This window comes from Acipenser ruthenus, chromosome 26, assembly GCF_902713425.1.
Source record: "Acipenser ruthenus chromosome 26, fAciRut3.2 maternal haplotype, whole genome shotgun sequence".
Lineage (NCBI taxonomy): Eukaryota > Metazoa > Chordata > Actinopteri > Acipenseriformes > Acipenseridae > Acipenser > Acipenser ruthenus.
In genome coordinates this window covers 3,469,942-3,484,733 of record NC_081214.1, presented here as the reverse complement: position 1 = coordinate 3,484,733, position 14,792 = coordinate 3,469,942, and the positions used below count along the sequence as shown (strand labels likewise).

The 14,792-nt window shown below is 43.7% G+C and overlaps 3 protein-coding genes across 5 annotated transcripts; 2 read left to right on the top strand and 1 right to left on the bottom strand.

Moving 5' to 3' along the window:
- The first annotated feature begins 192 nt into the window (after positions 1–192).
- On the top strand, positions 193–5,279 carry LOC117430272 (zona pellucida sperm-binding protein 4-like). The gene is made up of 13 exons (XM_034050144.3): positions 193–442; positions 612–739; positions 1,024–1,117; positions 1,531–1,722; positions 2,064–2,251; positions 2,759–2,856; positions 3,149–3,276; positions 3,559–3,748; positions 3,855–4,005; positions 4,230–4,308; positions 4,482–4,586; positions 4,757–4,858; positions 5,128–5,279. The coding sequence occupies exons 1-13, from the start codon at positions 226–228 to the stop codon at positions 5,235–5,237; spliced, it is 1,782 nt and encodes a 593-aa protein (XP_033906035.3). The 5' UTR covers positions 193–225; the 3' UTR covers positions 5,238–5,279.
- A 530-nt stretch (positions 5,280–5,809) lies between these two features.
- On the bottom strand, positions 5,810–8,850 carry LOC117430274 (beta-crystallin A1). 3 transcript variants are annotated; one of them, XM_034050146.3, is made up of 6 exons: positions 8,725–8,850; positions 8,503–8,571; positions 7,868–7,986; positions 7,067–7,208; positions 6,413–6,555; positions 5,810–6,161 (listed from the first exon to the last, which is right to left on the bottom strand). In XM_034050146.3, the coding sequence occupies exons 2-6, from the start codon at positions 8,539–8,541 to the stop codon at positions 6,014–6,016; spliced, it is 591 nt and encodes a 196-aa protein (XP_033906037.2). In that variant the 5' UTR covers positions 8,542–8,571; positions 8,725–8,850; the 3' UTR covers positions 5,810–6,013. The 3 variants fall into 3 exon arrangements, with proteins under 3 accessions (XP_033906037.2, XP_033906038.2, XP_058857173.1); XM_034050147.3 differs by having other exon boundaries at positions 8,734–8,754; XM_059001190.1 differs by having other exon boundaries at positions 8,503–8,566; positions 8,725–8,746.
- Positions 8,851–10,149: 1,299 nt separating this feature from the next.
- On the top strand, positions 10,150–14,325 carry LOC117430273 (beta-crystallin B1-like). The gene is made up of 6 exons (XM_034050145.3): positions 10,150–10,298; positions 10,598–10,671; positions 11,407–11,525; positions 11,986–12,118; positions 12,645–12,787; positions 13,033–14,325. The coding sequence occupies exons 2-6, from the start codon at positions 10,609–10,611 to the stop codon at positions 13,202–13,204; spliced, it is 630 nt and encodes a 209-aa protein (XP_033906036.2). The 5' UTR covers positions 10,150–10,298; positions 10,598–10,608; the 3' UTR covers positions 13,205–14,325.
- Positions 14,326–14,792: the final 467 nt, after the last annotated feature.

Genomic DNA, 14,792 nt, shown 5'->3' with positions numbered 1-14,792 from the left:
GTGTGTGTGTGTGTGTGTGTGTGTGTGTGTGTGTGTGTGTGTGTGTGTGTGTGTGTCTATCTATCTATCTATCTATCTATATATCTATCTATCTATATATATTCACGTGTTGCAAATGAGCCCCGTCTGATATCCCGCCTAGATGGTCGGTAGTGTTAATTGAACCTACTTAGTCTAGCTGTATTTAAGAGGACCCCGCTGTATTGTGATCAGTCGTTGAAAACAATGGAGTCTGTACGGTCTAGCGCTGCCCGGTGGGTCACGGTTTGCGTGTTCTTCGGGCTTGTGAATGCGGCTTTCGGGTCCTACAGGGAGAGGAGAAGTGAGACGTCAGTGAAGTTTGAAGATCTCACTGATGTTATCACCTGCGCCGACAATTACATGGAGTTGAAGATAACGCCTACTCAATTTCAGGGGACGAGCAGTAGATTTAAAGTTCAGGGTGTGTAGCTGTTTTATGTGTGTGACCTGTGTGTGTATGTGTGACCTGTGTATATGTGTGTGTGTGTGTGTGTATAATATATAATTGAAATCTAGTTTTTATATAAGCTTTATTTATTTTTATGCTAGTGTATTGTGAAAATATACAATGTCCCCTTTGTTTTCCACAGATCTGCAAGGCAATTGGCTTGATGCGACCTCTATTGCTTTCAAGTGTAGATACAACATACGCTCTGATATGCCCAACCACGTGAGCGTCTTCCAGGTCTATTATGACGGCTGTTATGTTAGACAACAGGTATGTAGCGTCTGCACATATGTCTTTAGTAATTCACTTTAGCTGTGAAAGGTTACAAGCTACAGTAAGAGTCCTGCATGCCTTAGCTTAACAGTGTAACCATGCAAAAATCCCTATCCAGGTCATTTTGGATCCTCCATCATGTAATCCAACCCTAAATAGAGCGAGCTTGTAGTCTAATCTCACTTTATCACCCCATATAAACCAACCAAGAAATGTAGTTGAACTCAACTTTAAACTGCCTCATGTTGCAATAGTTTAACTTTCTTCCCTCCCATCTACAGAATAACAAATACATGCTTTCTGCCCTTGTTGAAGCAGTGGACCCAAGTGATAGAATAATGATCATTAAGAAGACTCCCATGGAATGCCCTTACTGTAAGACTGTATTTTTTTTGCTTTGTCAAGATGAGGCTAACTTGTACCCTATTCTTGGACCTGAAACCTTGTGCAATCAAATATGCTTGTTAACGTGATGTGGTTTTCAGGAATTGCAGATTGCATGTTTAATAGATGGGGATATTGGTGCTGGGATGAACCTTAATTTGCAATAGTTTGTATTGGATGGAAATATTTTAAGATTAGCCACAAGTAACAACTATACAAAAATATGTAGTATAGGGAGATTTCTATCAGTCAAGGTTTGAGTGACTGGAAAGCCTGTGGTTGCTATATGCTTGTCTGTAGAAATGGGATGATCTAGGATCTTCTCTCTTTAAATATAAAAGGTTTACACATGCATTGAGCATTTTGCAGTTGACTATCCTTTAACCTAGCTTTCTTTTTGCCAGATTCCTGGATCACTAATCCTGTTCGGACCACGACTTCCCAGGGCATTTCATTGCCGGTTACAGGTTCTTGCGAGGTTCCATCAACAGAAGTGTTGCCCTGTGGTGAAGCCAACATTAATCAAACAGCCTGTAGGGTCAAAGGATGTTGCTTCAAGTCTACCATGTTCCCTGCTTGCTACTATGGAAATACTGGTTGGTGATTGCTCTTACCTGCAGTACCTAGATAGTTAAGCAATCTGTTTGTGTGAGACTGAGGATCTTCTGTGGAGTCCTGGCTATTGCTTCATGCATGTGTTCTGTGTAGTATTACTTGTAAGCCGTCTCCTGGGGGATGCATAACTGTCAAATGTGTGTTCTTGCTTTTTAGCTTATTTTAAATACATTGGTGCAGCCTGTTCAATTTTAATTGGACTTGTTTAAGTTGTGTGCTGCTTAATGGGTATGCCTTTTCTAATGACTGAGTAGTAGTTCAGATACTATTGCCTGATCGGACGTTGGTTCCCAAACATCTTGTGTTCGCCTCCCCCTTTCAGTAAATGTCCAGTGCACCCGAGACGGTTACATGATGACCGCTATTAGTAAGGCGGTGACTAAGCCGGACTTGCTTCTCAATTCGGTCAGTTTGATTGGGGGACGAAACCCGCCATGTGCTCCAGTTGGCCGTTCTGCCAGCTTCCTGCTGTTCAAGTTTCCACTTGGCGCTTGTGGGACTCGCTTAAGGGTGAGTGCCTGCAGCCTTTTTTGAGTTGTGCACAGTGTCATTAGTGCCCCTAAACTTAAGGCCTCTTGCTATTGTATATGTAGTCTAATATCATACTTGTATTGCCCTATTAATAGGTGCATGTGTATTCAAACATTCCTTAATCTCTCTAGTCTTTAGCCATGGTTTCTTGCAGTTGCAAGTTTAATGTCCTTTTAGCAACTCGCTGTGTATAAATGCCTGCAACCTGTATACTTTTAATTCCACATGTCATTCATGCTGTATATACTACACTAGCATATTGCATGAACTAGTGATGTGCTTTAATATAAATTTCAGGGTCTGTTTCTATAACTGGATATTCTGATTTGGTGCTTTGCCAGCCTGCTATTGTCCATTCACTCATGGAGGTGTGGTAGAGCAGCCTGCATGGATGTTTGATTTTGAGGGGGGTGGGGTGTAGCTCCCTGTTTGCTACCTGCTTTCTTGGGCACCTGCAGTACTGACTCATTACACTCCCTCATTCAGCTGGCTGATGACAAAGTCGTTTATGAGAATGAGATGTCTGGCACTATAGATGTTCTGGACAGTCGATATGGGTCAATCACCAGAGATGCAGATTACAAGTAAGTAGACATCTGGGAACTTGGCAAGTCTTTCCTCATTACTCCATTGTAATGAATGTTTAGCTTGCTGCTAAAGCTGAACTAATTTTACAAAGCTTTTTATATATAAACACCATGGCTATTCTAAATGGAACCAAGGTCTATGCATTCTGTTGTAATAAACTGGATCATGCTTGTGTTTCTGGGTTACTCTGGTCCTATGACTGATCTTGTCCTTCCATGTCAACTCTATAATCATGACTTGCATTCAGTCTCAAATGCTTGATTTCTCTATTTAACTTTTGCTGTGCAGATTGACCATCCGCTGTCTCTATTCTGCGAAGATGGCCCTGCCTCTGCAGGTCCAAATCCAATCTGTAGACCCACCGCGCCCTGTAGCTGAACAGGGACCTCTCCGCATTGAGCTCAGAATTGCAAAAGGTATTTCTGTTGGCTACCAAGCCTGGTGTGTTTTTTGGTACTTTGCACCATTGGTCTTGCAAATTTTATATTATTATCCCGATCAATTGAGATGGTTTAGCTGAACCATTAACTCGGTCAAGACTCAACCATGGTAATCTTTCCATGGCTGTTGCACTCCTGTTTTGAGAAACTATAAGTGTTTAATTACTTTAAAGTATTGTGATTCCTGTATGGACGCATATCTCAAACAATTGGTGGCTTGGCTTTATTCCACCCCCCCCCCCCCCCCCCCCCCCCCAGATAAAGCCTATGGATCCTACTTTGCCGACTTGGAGTACCCCCTTGTCAGAGTGCTCCGAGAACTTGTGTACGTAGAGGTTCGCCTCTTGGGGAGAACAGACCCCAAAATCCACCTGGTTCTAGATGATTGCTGGGCTACGTCTACCACAAGCCCCCTCAGCGAGCCCCGCTGGAGCCTTCTGGTGGATGGGTAAGTGTCTCCTACTTGAGCATTATTAATCTGTTTCTAGCATATATAGAAATTGCCCTACTTCATTCTGTAGACTAATCCTATATTATTTTTTTTTTTTTTAAAGCTGCCCATACAAGGAAGACTACAACTATCTGACATCGCTGATCCCAGTTAATGCCTCTTCAGGACTAGTAAACCCAACACACTATAAACGGTTTCAGTTGAAGATGTTTGCCTTTGTGAATGTGCTTCTAAAGAAGGCCTCCAAGGAGCCAGTAAGTGTGCGCTCTCTCTCTGCATGGAATGACCGTTTAACCCTTTAGCCATTGAACTGAGTGCTTTCTTGGATGCAATGCACGTTGAACTGGAATACTTTTTAAAATAATGGACCATGGTGGAGAACCTTTGTTAATGCTGTATCCATTTGGCTCCAGTAGGATAATTTCTGTCCAAACAGATCATGATATCAAGAGGGCTGAACTCAATTTTGTCTTTTCAGATCTTCCTGTACTGTAGTGCAGCGGCATGTTCTCCATCTGCTTCAGACTCTTGCACTGTCAGCTGTCCCCCTGGAGGAAGTAAGTACTTTCATAAACCCAGGACTTGGTCCATGGGTATCCTTTTGAATCCTATGGCAGTACTGCAAACTGAAGTGTCATTTGATGTCCTGAATCATTTGACCTAAAGGAAAATCTGGTGCTAGTCTTCTATAGCCATTAGAAAGGCTATGATTTTGTATTTGTCTTTCTAGGAGTTGCCAGACAAGCTGAACTTGCACAGCGGGATATGGTGATTGCCCACAGTGGACCCATTATTTTCATGGAGGCGGAAAGAAATGTTGAGGTTGACCACAATGGTACGTGGTGGCTTCAATGATCTATTGGGGTGGAAGTGCTTCTTGGATGCTTGAAGAGCAACACTTGGGCATGTTGGATCTCCTCCTGTTGCAGTGTTCATATGCTGCTATTGATGAATCATCCTGTTTCTATAGAAAGCTGCTTTATTTCTCTCAACTGCTTTTTCTAGGGAGAGCACGCAATACTTATTCAGATGTAGATTTGGTGACGGACAGTAGGCCCAGCCTCATTGGGACACCCTTCCAGGAGGGAAGTGAGGTTGAAGACCAAGGTAACTGGTTACAGCAATGATATATGGGTCAAATACACATGGGCATGTAGTACACTTGTTACAACTGGATAGACTCCAGCAGATCTAGGTCTGGCTTCAGTGACAAGATTAATGCAGATAGGGATCTGTGAACCCAGTTGAGGGTAAAGTTTCAGCACCCCACCCCCTTTTAATACCCTTGACAATTCCCAACAAAGGGTTGCAACCAGGGTGTTTTCACAGTTGTGGAAAAATATATAATCACATGCTGAATCTCTCATTTCCTGCAGGGTTCATGAAGCACCTTCCATGGGTCCTCACTGTGGTGTTGACGGGGGCTGTGCTGGTGGGTGCTGTCTGGAAGCTGACACTTCGCACTAGTAGAGAGACAAAGCTGTGATTTTTGTGTTTAATGGACTTGGAATAAAGTAATGAGATTTGAGTTGCTTGCCTCTTGACTTAATTTCCCTTGATAAAAATCAAACCCCTGACTTTGAGACTGATTTAGACTAGTGCTTGCTGTCACTACTCTCCACTTAGAGGTGTAGTGAGAGCAGACTGTGACAGTGAAGACTCTGCACATTATCGTGGTATGCAAGCTTGGGGATATTTACCTGCTCTACCATGGCCAACATATACCAATACTCTAGTTCAAACCTTGCCTCTAGTATTTATTCTTTTGAGCTGCTACTGCAGGATGATCTAATTACAATTTCAATAGATTGTATGCAATGCATGGGCTAGATGTCTGCCATATGGTCCTCCAAATTAGGAATATCAGCTACCAAATGAACACAATTTACTTGCACATGTGCAGTATCCAACAATGCACGCTACCTTTCAGTGTCTTGCGGCTGCAACAAGAATTCTTGATGTATGAATGTCTCAGCTTTATATATATATATATATATATAATGGTTTACAGTGACAAGTTGCATTTGACTTAACAAAAAAAAAAAACGGAGCCACAGATGCATTTGTGACACATTTTCTTTAATCATTTGTAAACAGCTGGTACAATAACTGGTGTTTCTGCAAAGTCAGAGTAGTTCCACAGTGTAGTACAGACTTCAGTTTGTCTGGCGGGGGAAGGAGTCGCCACACCACAGGCTTGCAGTCCTCTTCATGGTCTTTAAGGGTGGGTTGGTTGGTTGGGAGGGAGGGGGGTTCGCTCGCTCACTGCTGGATTCGACGGATGGACTGCACTTGGAAAGTCTGGGCATGGGAGCCCCACTCCTTCCAGTGTTTGTACTCTCCACCGTGGCGATCGCACTCCATGATATACTGGTATCCACGGTAACCAGGGTACTGATAACACACCCAGCTGAGGAGAGAGTGGGGGACACATGGTTAGAGAAGCAAAGGATACACTCTTGTTATCCATGCAGGTACTGATAATTAGACCAGAATGTAAGGTTTTTGGAAAATAACTCCTGTTAAATGCATTTCTTATAGCAAAGGATCATTTCAGTGAAACTAAATGTAGTAATGTATGCACCGACTCTATTTAAGAGCACAGGTTTGATTCATGTTTTGGACATGCAGGGCCAGAAACCGCAAATTATTTTTGCTCACGCTCCACTCATGGTCTTCATGGAGCCGATCTCATTGTTGCACCAGCCCATAGCCTGCAGAGAGGGGTAGTCATCGCACAGCTCCCACTGGCGCCCGATGAAGTTCTCCCGTTCAAACACGGTCATCTTGGACTCCTTGTGGTTCTGTGCAGGGGGAGGAATAGGGAGCAAGCAGCAGCTATTAAAACAAGGAGATCTCGGAGCAGCACCACCGTGATATACCCCAGGACTGCCGCACTGAGAGGAGGCATCGCCATGTACTAGAGATGCACCAACGAATCAATACATTGATTATTAATCGTTTTAAATCTGCAAGCCCTTTCTGGAGCCTCATCTACATATATGCTTTTAGTTGTACAGTATTCAAATACTTTCATATGAGACTACTTTTTATGGTTGTTTTGCTCCTCAATGCATATTTTTATATTACTTTGTATGATATGCACGTGATGCTTTCAGTCGCTAACTTTTAAAACGTTTGTCCAATATTATGTCCCGTATCATCATTCCAAGTGTGGATAATTTCAAAGGCCTTGAATTATAACAGTCAGTACTGAACTTTTTTGATTGTTCGGTTCTAGTTTTGTAAATGTAACAGGCGCCCCAGATCAGGGAAATGCCAGCAGCACTGTATTTGTTGCTGCGGTGTACTCACAGCGGAGCAGATGGGGCGGAAGGACATCATCCTCTCAATGTGATAGGCGTTGCTGCCGCTCCAGGCGTCCCAGCGAGGGTACTCTCCTCTCTCCAGGATGAACTGCTGCCCGCAGAAACTGGAGTGCTCGTAGCCGACCCAGCTGCAAGACAGAGAGGGAACCGTGCACTGAAATCTGCATACCGTCTCCACATATAAGATATGCATTCAACAGCATTAAGCCGCAGGGTCCCATATTAAATGTAACCATGGCAAACGTGCGCTTTTACGCACTTTCCCAGGCTTACACTGTGCATTGAATATGCTTTATTACCAGGGTTTTACCACATTTTCACTACCCTGTACAACACTTCGCTTTTACCATGATAAATTACATGCGCAGTTTCATCTTACTAATGCATTCTGGGACAGATATTTGTGTACGCCAAATCGTCATGAGCACAATTATCTCCGAAAGGAAAGGCACCCAATAACGTTACCAAACCAGCAATTAACAGAGGAAGCTTTTCATTTCGGAGGTTGTAAAAGCAGTCTATGCTATTTATTGTCACTTTTGGAATTTGTGTGATTTTTTCTGAAACAATTTGGAGTAAAACGTTTTGAGATCAGAATTTAATAACCTATAAAAACCCAGCGTGATTAATATAGAGTTGTAAGGCGGTGGTAGTTAGATCTGGCACTGTTTAGATCATGAAAATATAACCTAAACTTTAAAGAACACTACCCCCGTACTGAATCAGTGTTTACAAGCCCTCATCCCCCCCGTGCCATTGCGCTACCGCGCGTGGACAGTTTACTTACGCGCCGCACTCCACTTTCATTGAGCGGACAGTGTCGAACCCACACTCCATGATATTCTGACAGGAGCCAGTGAACTCCATGCGCTTGCCCTGGAAGCATTCCTGATCATAGACCGTGATCTGAAACAAACAAAAATGTCAAGCTGCAGTTCCACACCATCCTTTTTGTCCCCACTTTTACACTGAAGTCAAATAGTTTTTAGTTAGTTATTTATTTTTCTGTCCCACAGTATGGTTTAGGGTTCTCTCTGTTTTTATTGTATTGAGTGTTCTTAACAGGGGCGTCAAACAATCACCCAATACAGGAAATCAGCCAGGTTAATACACAGTAGAGTCAGATTATGTCAGATTCACCGCTGTATGGATCAACGAAATAGACCCGAAAATACTATGAACAAACTAACTTTGAATACATGAGATGGCAAACCCTTTTAAACTTGTCTTGATCAGGAGTTCAAACCAGCACAATCAGGACATCCGAGCGCACATTTAAGAACACAATGAAAAAAGGACGTGCCGCAACCGAGTCGTCAGAAAGCAGAGCTTAGCAGCTGACTCAGTCCTGGAGATCAGCTGCACGATAAAGGAAACACATCGGAATTGAAATGAATGCGTAAATAAAAGACGGCTGGTTACCTTCCATGGTCCCATGGGCATCGGATTTGTCTGCGCCATTCTGTCTGGTGCTTAAATATTACACCTGATCTGCAACATAAAAACAAACCATTTAGAGGGACGGTATTACTTAGCTGTTTGGGTCTTCTTCAAGATGTATGTGTGTGTAGAATGTAAAGTGTGTGTATTTGTTGTTATTAATAGAGCAAAATGATATTCAATATTCGAGACAGATGGGCTTACCTGACCTACCAATAAAAACCTGTGTGCACCCAGAGTGTCCACAAATACTGCCTCCTGACTCGATCTGAGCGGGGCTATTTATACACACGGCGCGTGAATGGAGCGGCGGACTGGGCCCTTGTCAGCACATTGCATTGTGGCCCATTATCTCCCGCTGAGCCGCCGGATTTATCTGCTACAGAGCAGAATGAGACCTTCCATTCTGTACAGAGAGGCCAGGTCAAAGCTGGACACCAAACGCCCTTATAAAAGTTTACCATTGTAAACGCACAGCAAAGTGTAATAAAGCACAGTGAAAGCATGGTGAAGCATAGGTGAGCATTGTAAAGAATAGCGAGGTATGGTAAAGCACGTTAATAAACATGGCAATCCATTGTAAACTATGATAAATCCAGTAGTATAACCATGGAAAAAGCATGAGGGAAACTGCAAAAACACTGTGCGAAACCTTTATAAGGGATACCCCATAGAGTTCACATAAACAGTTTTATCAGACCACAAACTAGGGGCTATACTCTACAGTACTATACTATTCTACGCATTGCCTTGTTCTGAGTACCATGTTACATTATCAGGTATACATACAACGTAATTACCTTGTAATAACTAGATGCCTACCCATGGGTCTTGCTTCCACATGGTAACTGCTGGTAAAATAAGTGTGCAATTACATTGAAATGCCTTCTACTAGGATACCACGTAATCACATCAGGTAACACGATGCTGTGCGTCTGATTTAATTACTCAGCAGTGCCATGCATGCAAAAGCTGCGTAATTACACACCCATACCGATAACACCGCAAGGATCTTGGACATGCAAGTTTAAAAACAAGAACTATGCAAACGTGATACAAGAATAAGGAAGGGCAGATCATCCCAGTGTTATGCTCGGATGATGGAACAAATGTAAGGAAGCAATTAGATTGCACTGCAATGGACACTGAAAACCTCCCCTTGCTCCAGGTTATAAGAAGAAGGCTGGTTGTTTATTTCATACTCTGACGAGAAAGAGGGTCCAGAGGATTTCAAAGAGGAATGACGCTTTCTGTAAACTGTAATTGTATTTTCTCAGCATACAATTGATGTTTTAGGATTACGTCACTTAAGACCGATTCCTTGTTGGCCAGAATTGGCAACATGCCAGCACGGGTGTGTTGGACTCACCCAACCCCTGCTGGCTAAACCAAAGAGTAAACCGTGAGTGAATGTATAGCGTCGATAATGAACCGAGCGGACAATGGACGTGCCGAGGCCGGCTCCTGAGATCAGCACATTTCGCGGTCAGCACAATCGGAGGGCCCCCTTTCTGCTGAGCGCAGTGGCTGGCCGGCGGACACGCACAACAATGCGATGAGCCGAGTCAGCGGCAGGGAGAGATAAGCGCGCCCGTTCACAAACAGCATGCCATTATCCGACCGGCTGCCATTCAAAAACAAGAACAAGCCGTTCAGCTATTGAAGTAAAAAAAAGGGGGTGGGATATATATATATATAACCCACACACGGTCGAGTCCAAATACCACTTCGGCCTTTTTTTCCCTTTTCTCCTCTCTCATCCTGCTAGGAGTATTTAGGTGAGAACGCCCTGCCAATCTGTGTTAGGTGCTGGTAGGCAATATTCAATAAATGCGTGGCAGTCGGTTCAATGCACTTTTGAATGAAGTGTGGGGATTACCAGCAGACTGTCCTAAACTCTGACACCCCCGCTGCACCTGGATAGAAAAACGGTTTTTTTTAGTCTATAGAAGTTTACTACAGGAATGCAAAATGTTCTAAAACTTCCTGGAGGCAGCAAGCGTGATACAACACAGTACATCTTTTTAAATTGTGCTCGTAACGACTGCCCGTTCTTTATGGTCCTTCTCTGTTTCAGCTGTTGCCGCGATGTCTCATTCCGCAGCTCAGGGCAGTATTGGAAGCCATCCGAAGGGCCTGCGCAACTATAAGGTAAGTCCAATAGAAAAGTCAGCGGTGTGCCTATAGCAATGCACCAAAATACAACATTACTTCTATGTAACTTATTTAGCTGTGTGTTTTGCAGCCGTGTTATTCTGTAATACGGTCCTAAGCACAGTACAGGGCAAATTAAATGACGCTCGACCGCAAATGTAAAATTTATGGGATTACAGTAATGCTGCAAAGCCGGTAACTCCCGAGAGATTTTTTTTAAATTAAAATAGGGCACACAAATTGTAATTCTAAAACGCGTTCATAGGTAAGGGGTCATTATCAACATTGTTAAATACAAATGTTTGCTATTGCCAACTAGTGACGTTTTCTGATAAAATAAACCACATAAAAAGCGTTTTACTATAATATATAAATGTGCTTTTTATAAGAGTTATCCCACAACGAAATACCTGGACTGGATAATTTACATTGCACTTGAAAATCCTGCAAGAGAACTCTTTCTAGAGGCTGGAACCGTCTCGAGCGCAGACTGATCGCAATTCTGCAGTTTGGACACTAGGTGGAGCCTCTGTGACCGTGACAAAAAATGATAAGACATCCACAATAGAATTCTTGCTATTCAAAATAGAATCGTCGCTATCAGACATTGATGACACCTTACAGCGGCTTGCTGCAGCGATATACTGTATTAAAGACTTGGGCTGGGTCATCCAAAAATACCACACTGTCCTGCAATTTCATTGGCAATTTTTTTTTTTTGTTTTCTTGCAGATCATCTTTTATGAATATGAAAATTTCCAAGGGCGCAGGATGGAGTTTAACAATGAGTGCCGTAACCTGTGTGACCGGGGGTTTGACAGAATGGGGTCCATCCGCGTTGAATGCGGCCCGTGAGTAGCATTTCAATAAAGATGGACTTTGTGATGTGCAGAAAATCGTAACATTGTTTGTAACATTGCTGGCCCTTCCAATCCTTGTCTGAATTGTTTAACTGAACCAATCAAACCTCCATCCAGACCCTGAAGTAGTTCATTATCTCATTGTACCTGTGAAACCTGGAGTGGAGCGGCCCTCCAGGACCGGGATTGGACAGCCCTGCACTAAAAGCTTCTGAGAACGAGATCGTAACACAGTGCCACCCGGTGGACATGCACTGTAACAGCAGTCAGAATCCACCACGCCCCCTATATAATCCACTATCTAATTTCAGTAGGAAATGTGAATTCATAGATAATTACACAAGACATGCACCGTAGCTGTGCAGTGTGTGTGAGTGATGCCTGGACAGTGCGACGCGCTGTTGCACAGCATTGTGAGTAACAGGGAGGGGGGTTTGTGTGATTTTTGCAGGTGGGTGGGGTACGAGCAGCAGAATTTCGGGGGCGAGATGTTCATGCTGGAGAAAGGGGAGTACCCTCGCTGGGACTCCTGGTCTAACAGCTACAGGAACGACCGCTTCATGTCCTTCCGTCCCGTCCGTATGGTGAGTACTGATTGGCTGCTGGATCTTCCTTTTAACAGGTTTCAGGAACGTCCAGAGCTGTGTTACTTCAGAACTCTTATTAAGCCCCGCCCCTTTAGATTGCTCTGGACGGGCTGGTGCAGTTCAGCTCAGAGGTGAATGAAGCTTGCAATGATAGTGCTCTCTGGTAAGAACGGTGCAGAAGGGTAAAACGACGGTACTGTAACCTTGTTAGATTTAGGTTTATCAGTTCTAAACATGTACAGTGTTCCCCACAACATGATCTTAGACAACAAGGGAGGGAAACACTCCCTTTAAATATGGGGTTTGTTTATTCCACCGTATTAGACTCCCCTTTAAGAGAAACTAAAAATCTCTTTAAAAAAAAATGACAGTAATGGCCCACCAGATGGCGTTATCCACTACGTCAAAATGACTTGGAAGGTAAATAATAACACCTGAAAGGGGCTGCGGTACTTTAACAGTATGCAGTGGTGATTCCTCGCCGTGATAACACCACCAGATCTTTCTCTAATGCCTCCTCCAGGACGTGCAGGACCATAAGATCTGCATGTACGAGTGTGTGAACTTCGAGGGACGCAAGATGGAGGTGTGCGATGAGGACATCCCCAGCCTCTGGTCCTACAGCTTCCAGGACCGAGTGGCCAGCATTCAGGTCACAGGAGGAACGTGAGTCTGGGGCTGGGTTTAATGTGGTGGCGGGCTTGCACTCTTTAGACCCAATAGAACAGGCTTGATTACAGTTGAATTGTGTGCAGTAGGGAATTAAATGAAAGTATGGTGTCCTCTCCAATCCTTCATCTGCAGACATTAATAAAATCATGAACCTGAAAATAACCCTGGCAATTGATGATGATGATGATAATACTAATACTGCTGCTGCTAATAATAATCATTCTGTGCTTTCTTTCTAGCTGGGTGGGGTATCAGTACCCTGGTTACCGTGGTTACCAGTATGTGTTTGAGTGCGGCCCGTACAAGCACTGGAACGAGTGGGGAAGCAACCAGCCCCAGATCCAATCCATCCGCAGAGTGAAGGACATGCAGTGGTACCGTCGAGGCTGCTTCGAGACCACCTCCACCTAGACCCCCCACCCACCCCTTCCCAGGGGCTTGCAGGGGGCCGGGTCTCACTGCAACAGACAGACCACCCTGCCAGTGACAGACAGCCACCCAACAACGAGCGACTGAGCCGTCAGCAAAATCAATACTGGAAGACCTTCAGTCTTTTAGATCTGCACCTGCAAACAAAATGCTACTCAAATAATAAGGATATTAATTCCCAGTGCTGCAGGGGGCTCGTTTCTAAGACTGAGAGCAAATACAGTGGGCAAAAGAGATCTTTCAGGTTTTGGTATTCATTCTTGATTTTTTATTTAGTTTTAATTTCCAAGTCATAAAAAACATACATAGTATTTATTTCTCTCTCTCTATATATACAGTATGTACTGTCACACTGATCTGCGCTCAGCCTTTTGAAAAAGTAAACCCGCAGTTCCGACAGGTGACCAGCAGGGCGCAGTGTTCACTGAAATACGGCATGATAACTGGGCTCCAGAAGTGTGGCCTTTCTCTTACCGTTGAGTGACAACAATGTCCTGTCAAGTAGCGTCCTGTCAAGCGGCTGTGAACTCCCGTTTCCTTCGTGGGCGGACAGCACTAAGCATTCTTGTATAACGCTGTATCTTTCTCAGGGATGCAGGCATCTGAAATTCAACGTCTTTAAATCCAAGTAAAGATGAAACACCTCCGCTCTCCGCAGGCAGCCTGGTGGCGCCTAGCTGTACCTTCACATCTCTTTTTCAAATGCATTTACTGTTTGTATCACATTTTAAAAATAAACGTGGTCATTCTTTTAAAAGAAACGCACCGCGTCTGGTGTCCGTATCAATTCAGAGTTGTATTGCAGGAACAGAAAATAGAATTACAACAATCAATTAGACGGCTGTAGTGCTGCTCTGTGAGTTTCTATACATGGTCCTGCTGCATTGCTCTGGCGCTGTTTCATATAAAGCAGGTCACACCGAAACCTTTCCCCAGTTTGAGAACCAGTGCATTAAACAAACACAGGGAAACGCTTCAACCACGAGGCTGGAAATAAAGGCGTGGAAACCAAGGCTGGCAAATCAATATCCTCACTTCTTATTAGCAAAAGCAGTCTCAGCAATGGTCACCTTTTCATTACAATACACATTTTACACAGATTACATTGATTTACTGTCTTCTGAATGAAGCCTGCCTGACATCTACCCACTTCCTGTCCTGTAGGTCAAACAAACTGATTGCAGCGAGACTACTGGACAGAAATTGGCTGAGGTAATTAGGTACCCAGATGCAACAGCCATTTTACCTGCATATTATTATTAAATACCATTTAAGAATGATAGAAAAGCTGAATAACATTAGGACCATTTTATTTAGTCCTAAGCCGCCTGCTGGACACTATACACATTACACTCAGGTATTTTACTGCAGTTGGTACTACAGGCACCCTAATCAGAAATGCTGCAGGGTGTCCCAGGTCAGCTAAACTCATCTAGTGATGCCACTTAGCTAGACAGACAGAATGGAGGTTTGTGTTCATTTCTGTTTTTCAACCCATTTCTGACACTGAGCTGTAACAGAACTTGGAGCTGTCCTTCATAACCCCACACTGCTGCAAAACGTGTGGTGT

Coding starts and splice junctions, on each gene's coding strand:
- LOC117430273 (XM_034050145.3), top strand. CDS start 10,609: ATGTCTCATTCCGCAGCTCAGGGCAGTATTGGAAGCCATCCGAAGGGC. Junction 12,119..12,644: donor CCTTCCGTCCCGTCCGTATG/GTGAGTACTGAT, acceptor TGCCTCCTCCAG/GACGTGCAGGACCATAAGAT. Junction 12,788..13,032: donor ATTCAGGTCACAGGAGGAAC/GTGAGTCTGGGG, acceptor CTTTCTTTCTAG/CTGGGTGGGGTATCAGTACC.
- LOC117430274 (XM_034050146.3), bottom strand. CDS start 8,541: ATGGCGCAGACAAATCCGATGCCCATGGGACCATGGAAG. Junction 7,209..7,867: donor ATGAAAGTGGAGTGCGGCGC/GTAAGTAAACTG, acceptor TCTGTCTTGCAG/CTGGGTCGGCTACGAGCACT. Junction 6,556..7,066: donor TCCGCCCCATCTGCTCCGCT/GTGAGTACACCG, acceptor CCCCCTGCACAG/AACCACAAGGAGTCCAAGAT.
- LOC117430272 (XM_034050144.3), top strand. CDS start 226: ATGGAGTCTGTACGGTCTAGCGCTGCCCGGTGGGTCACGGTTTGCGTG. Junction 1,723..2,063: donor TTGCTACTATGGAAATACTG/GTTGGTGATTGC, acceptor TCCCCCTTTCAG/TAAATGTCCAGTGCACCCGA. Junction 4,309..4,481: donor CAGCTGTCCCCCTGGAGGAA/GTAAGTACTTTC, acceptor TTGTCTTTCTAG/GAGTTGCCAGACAAGCTGAA.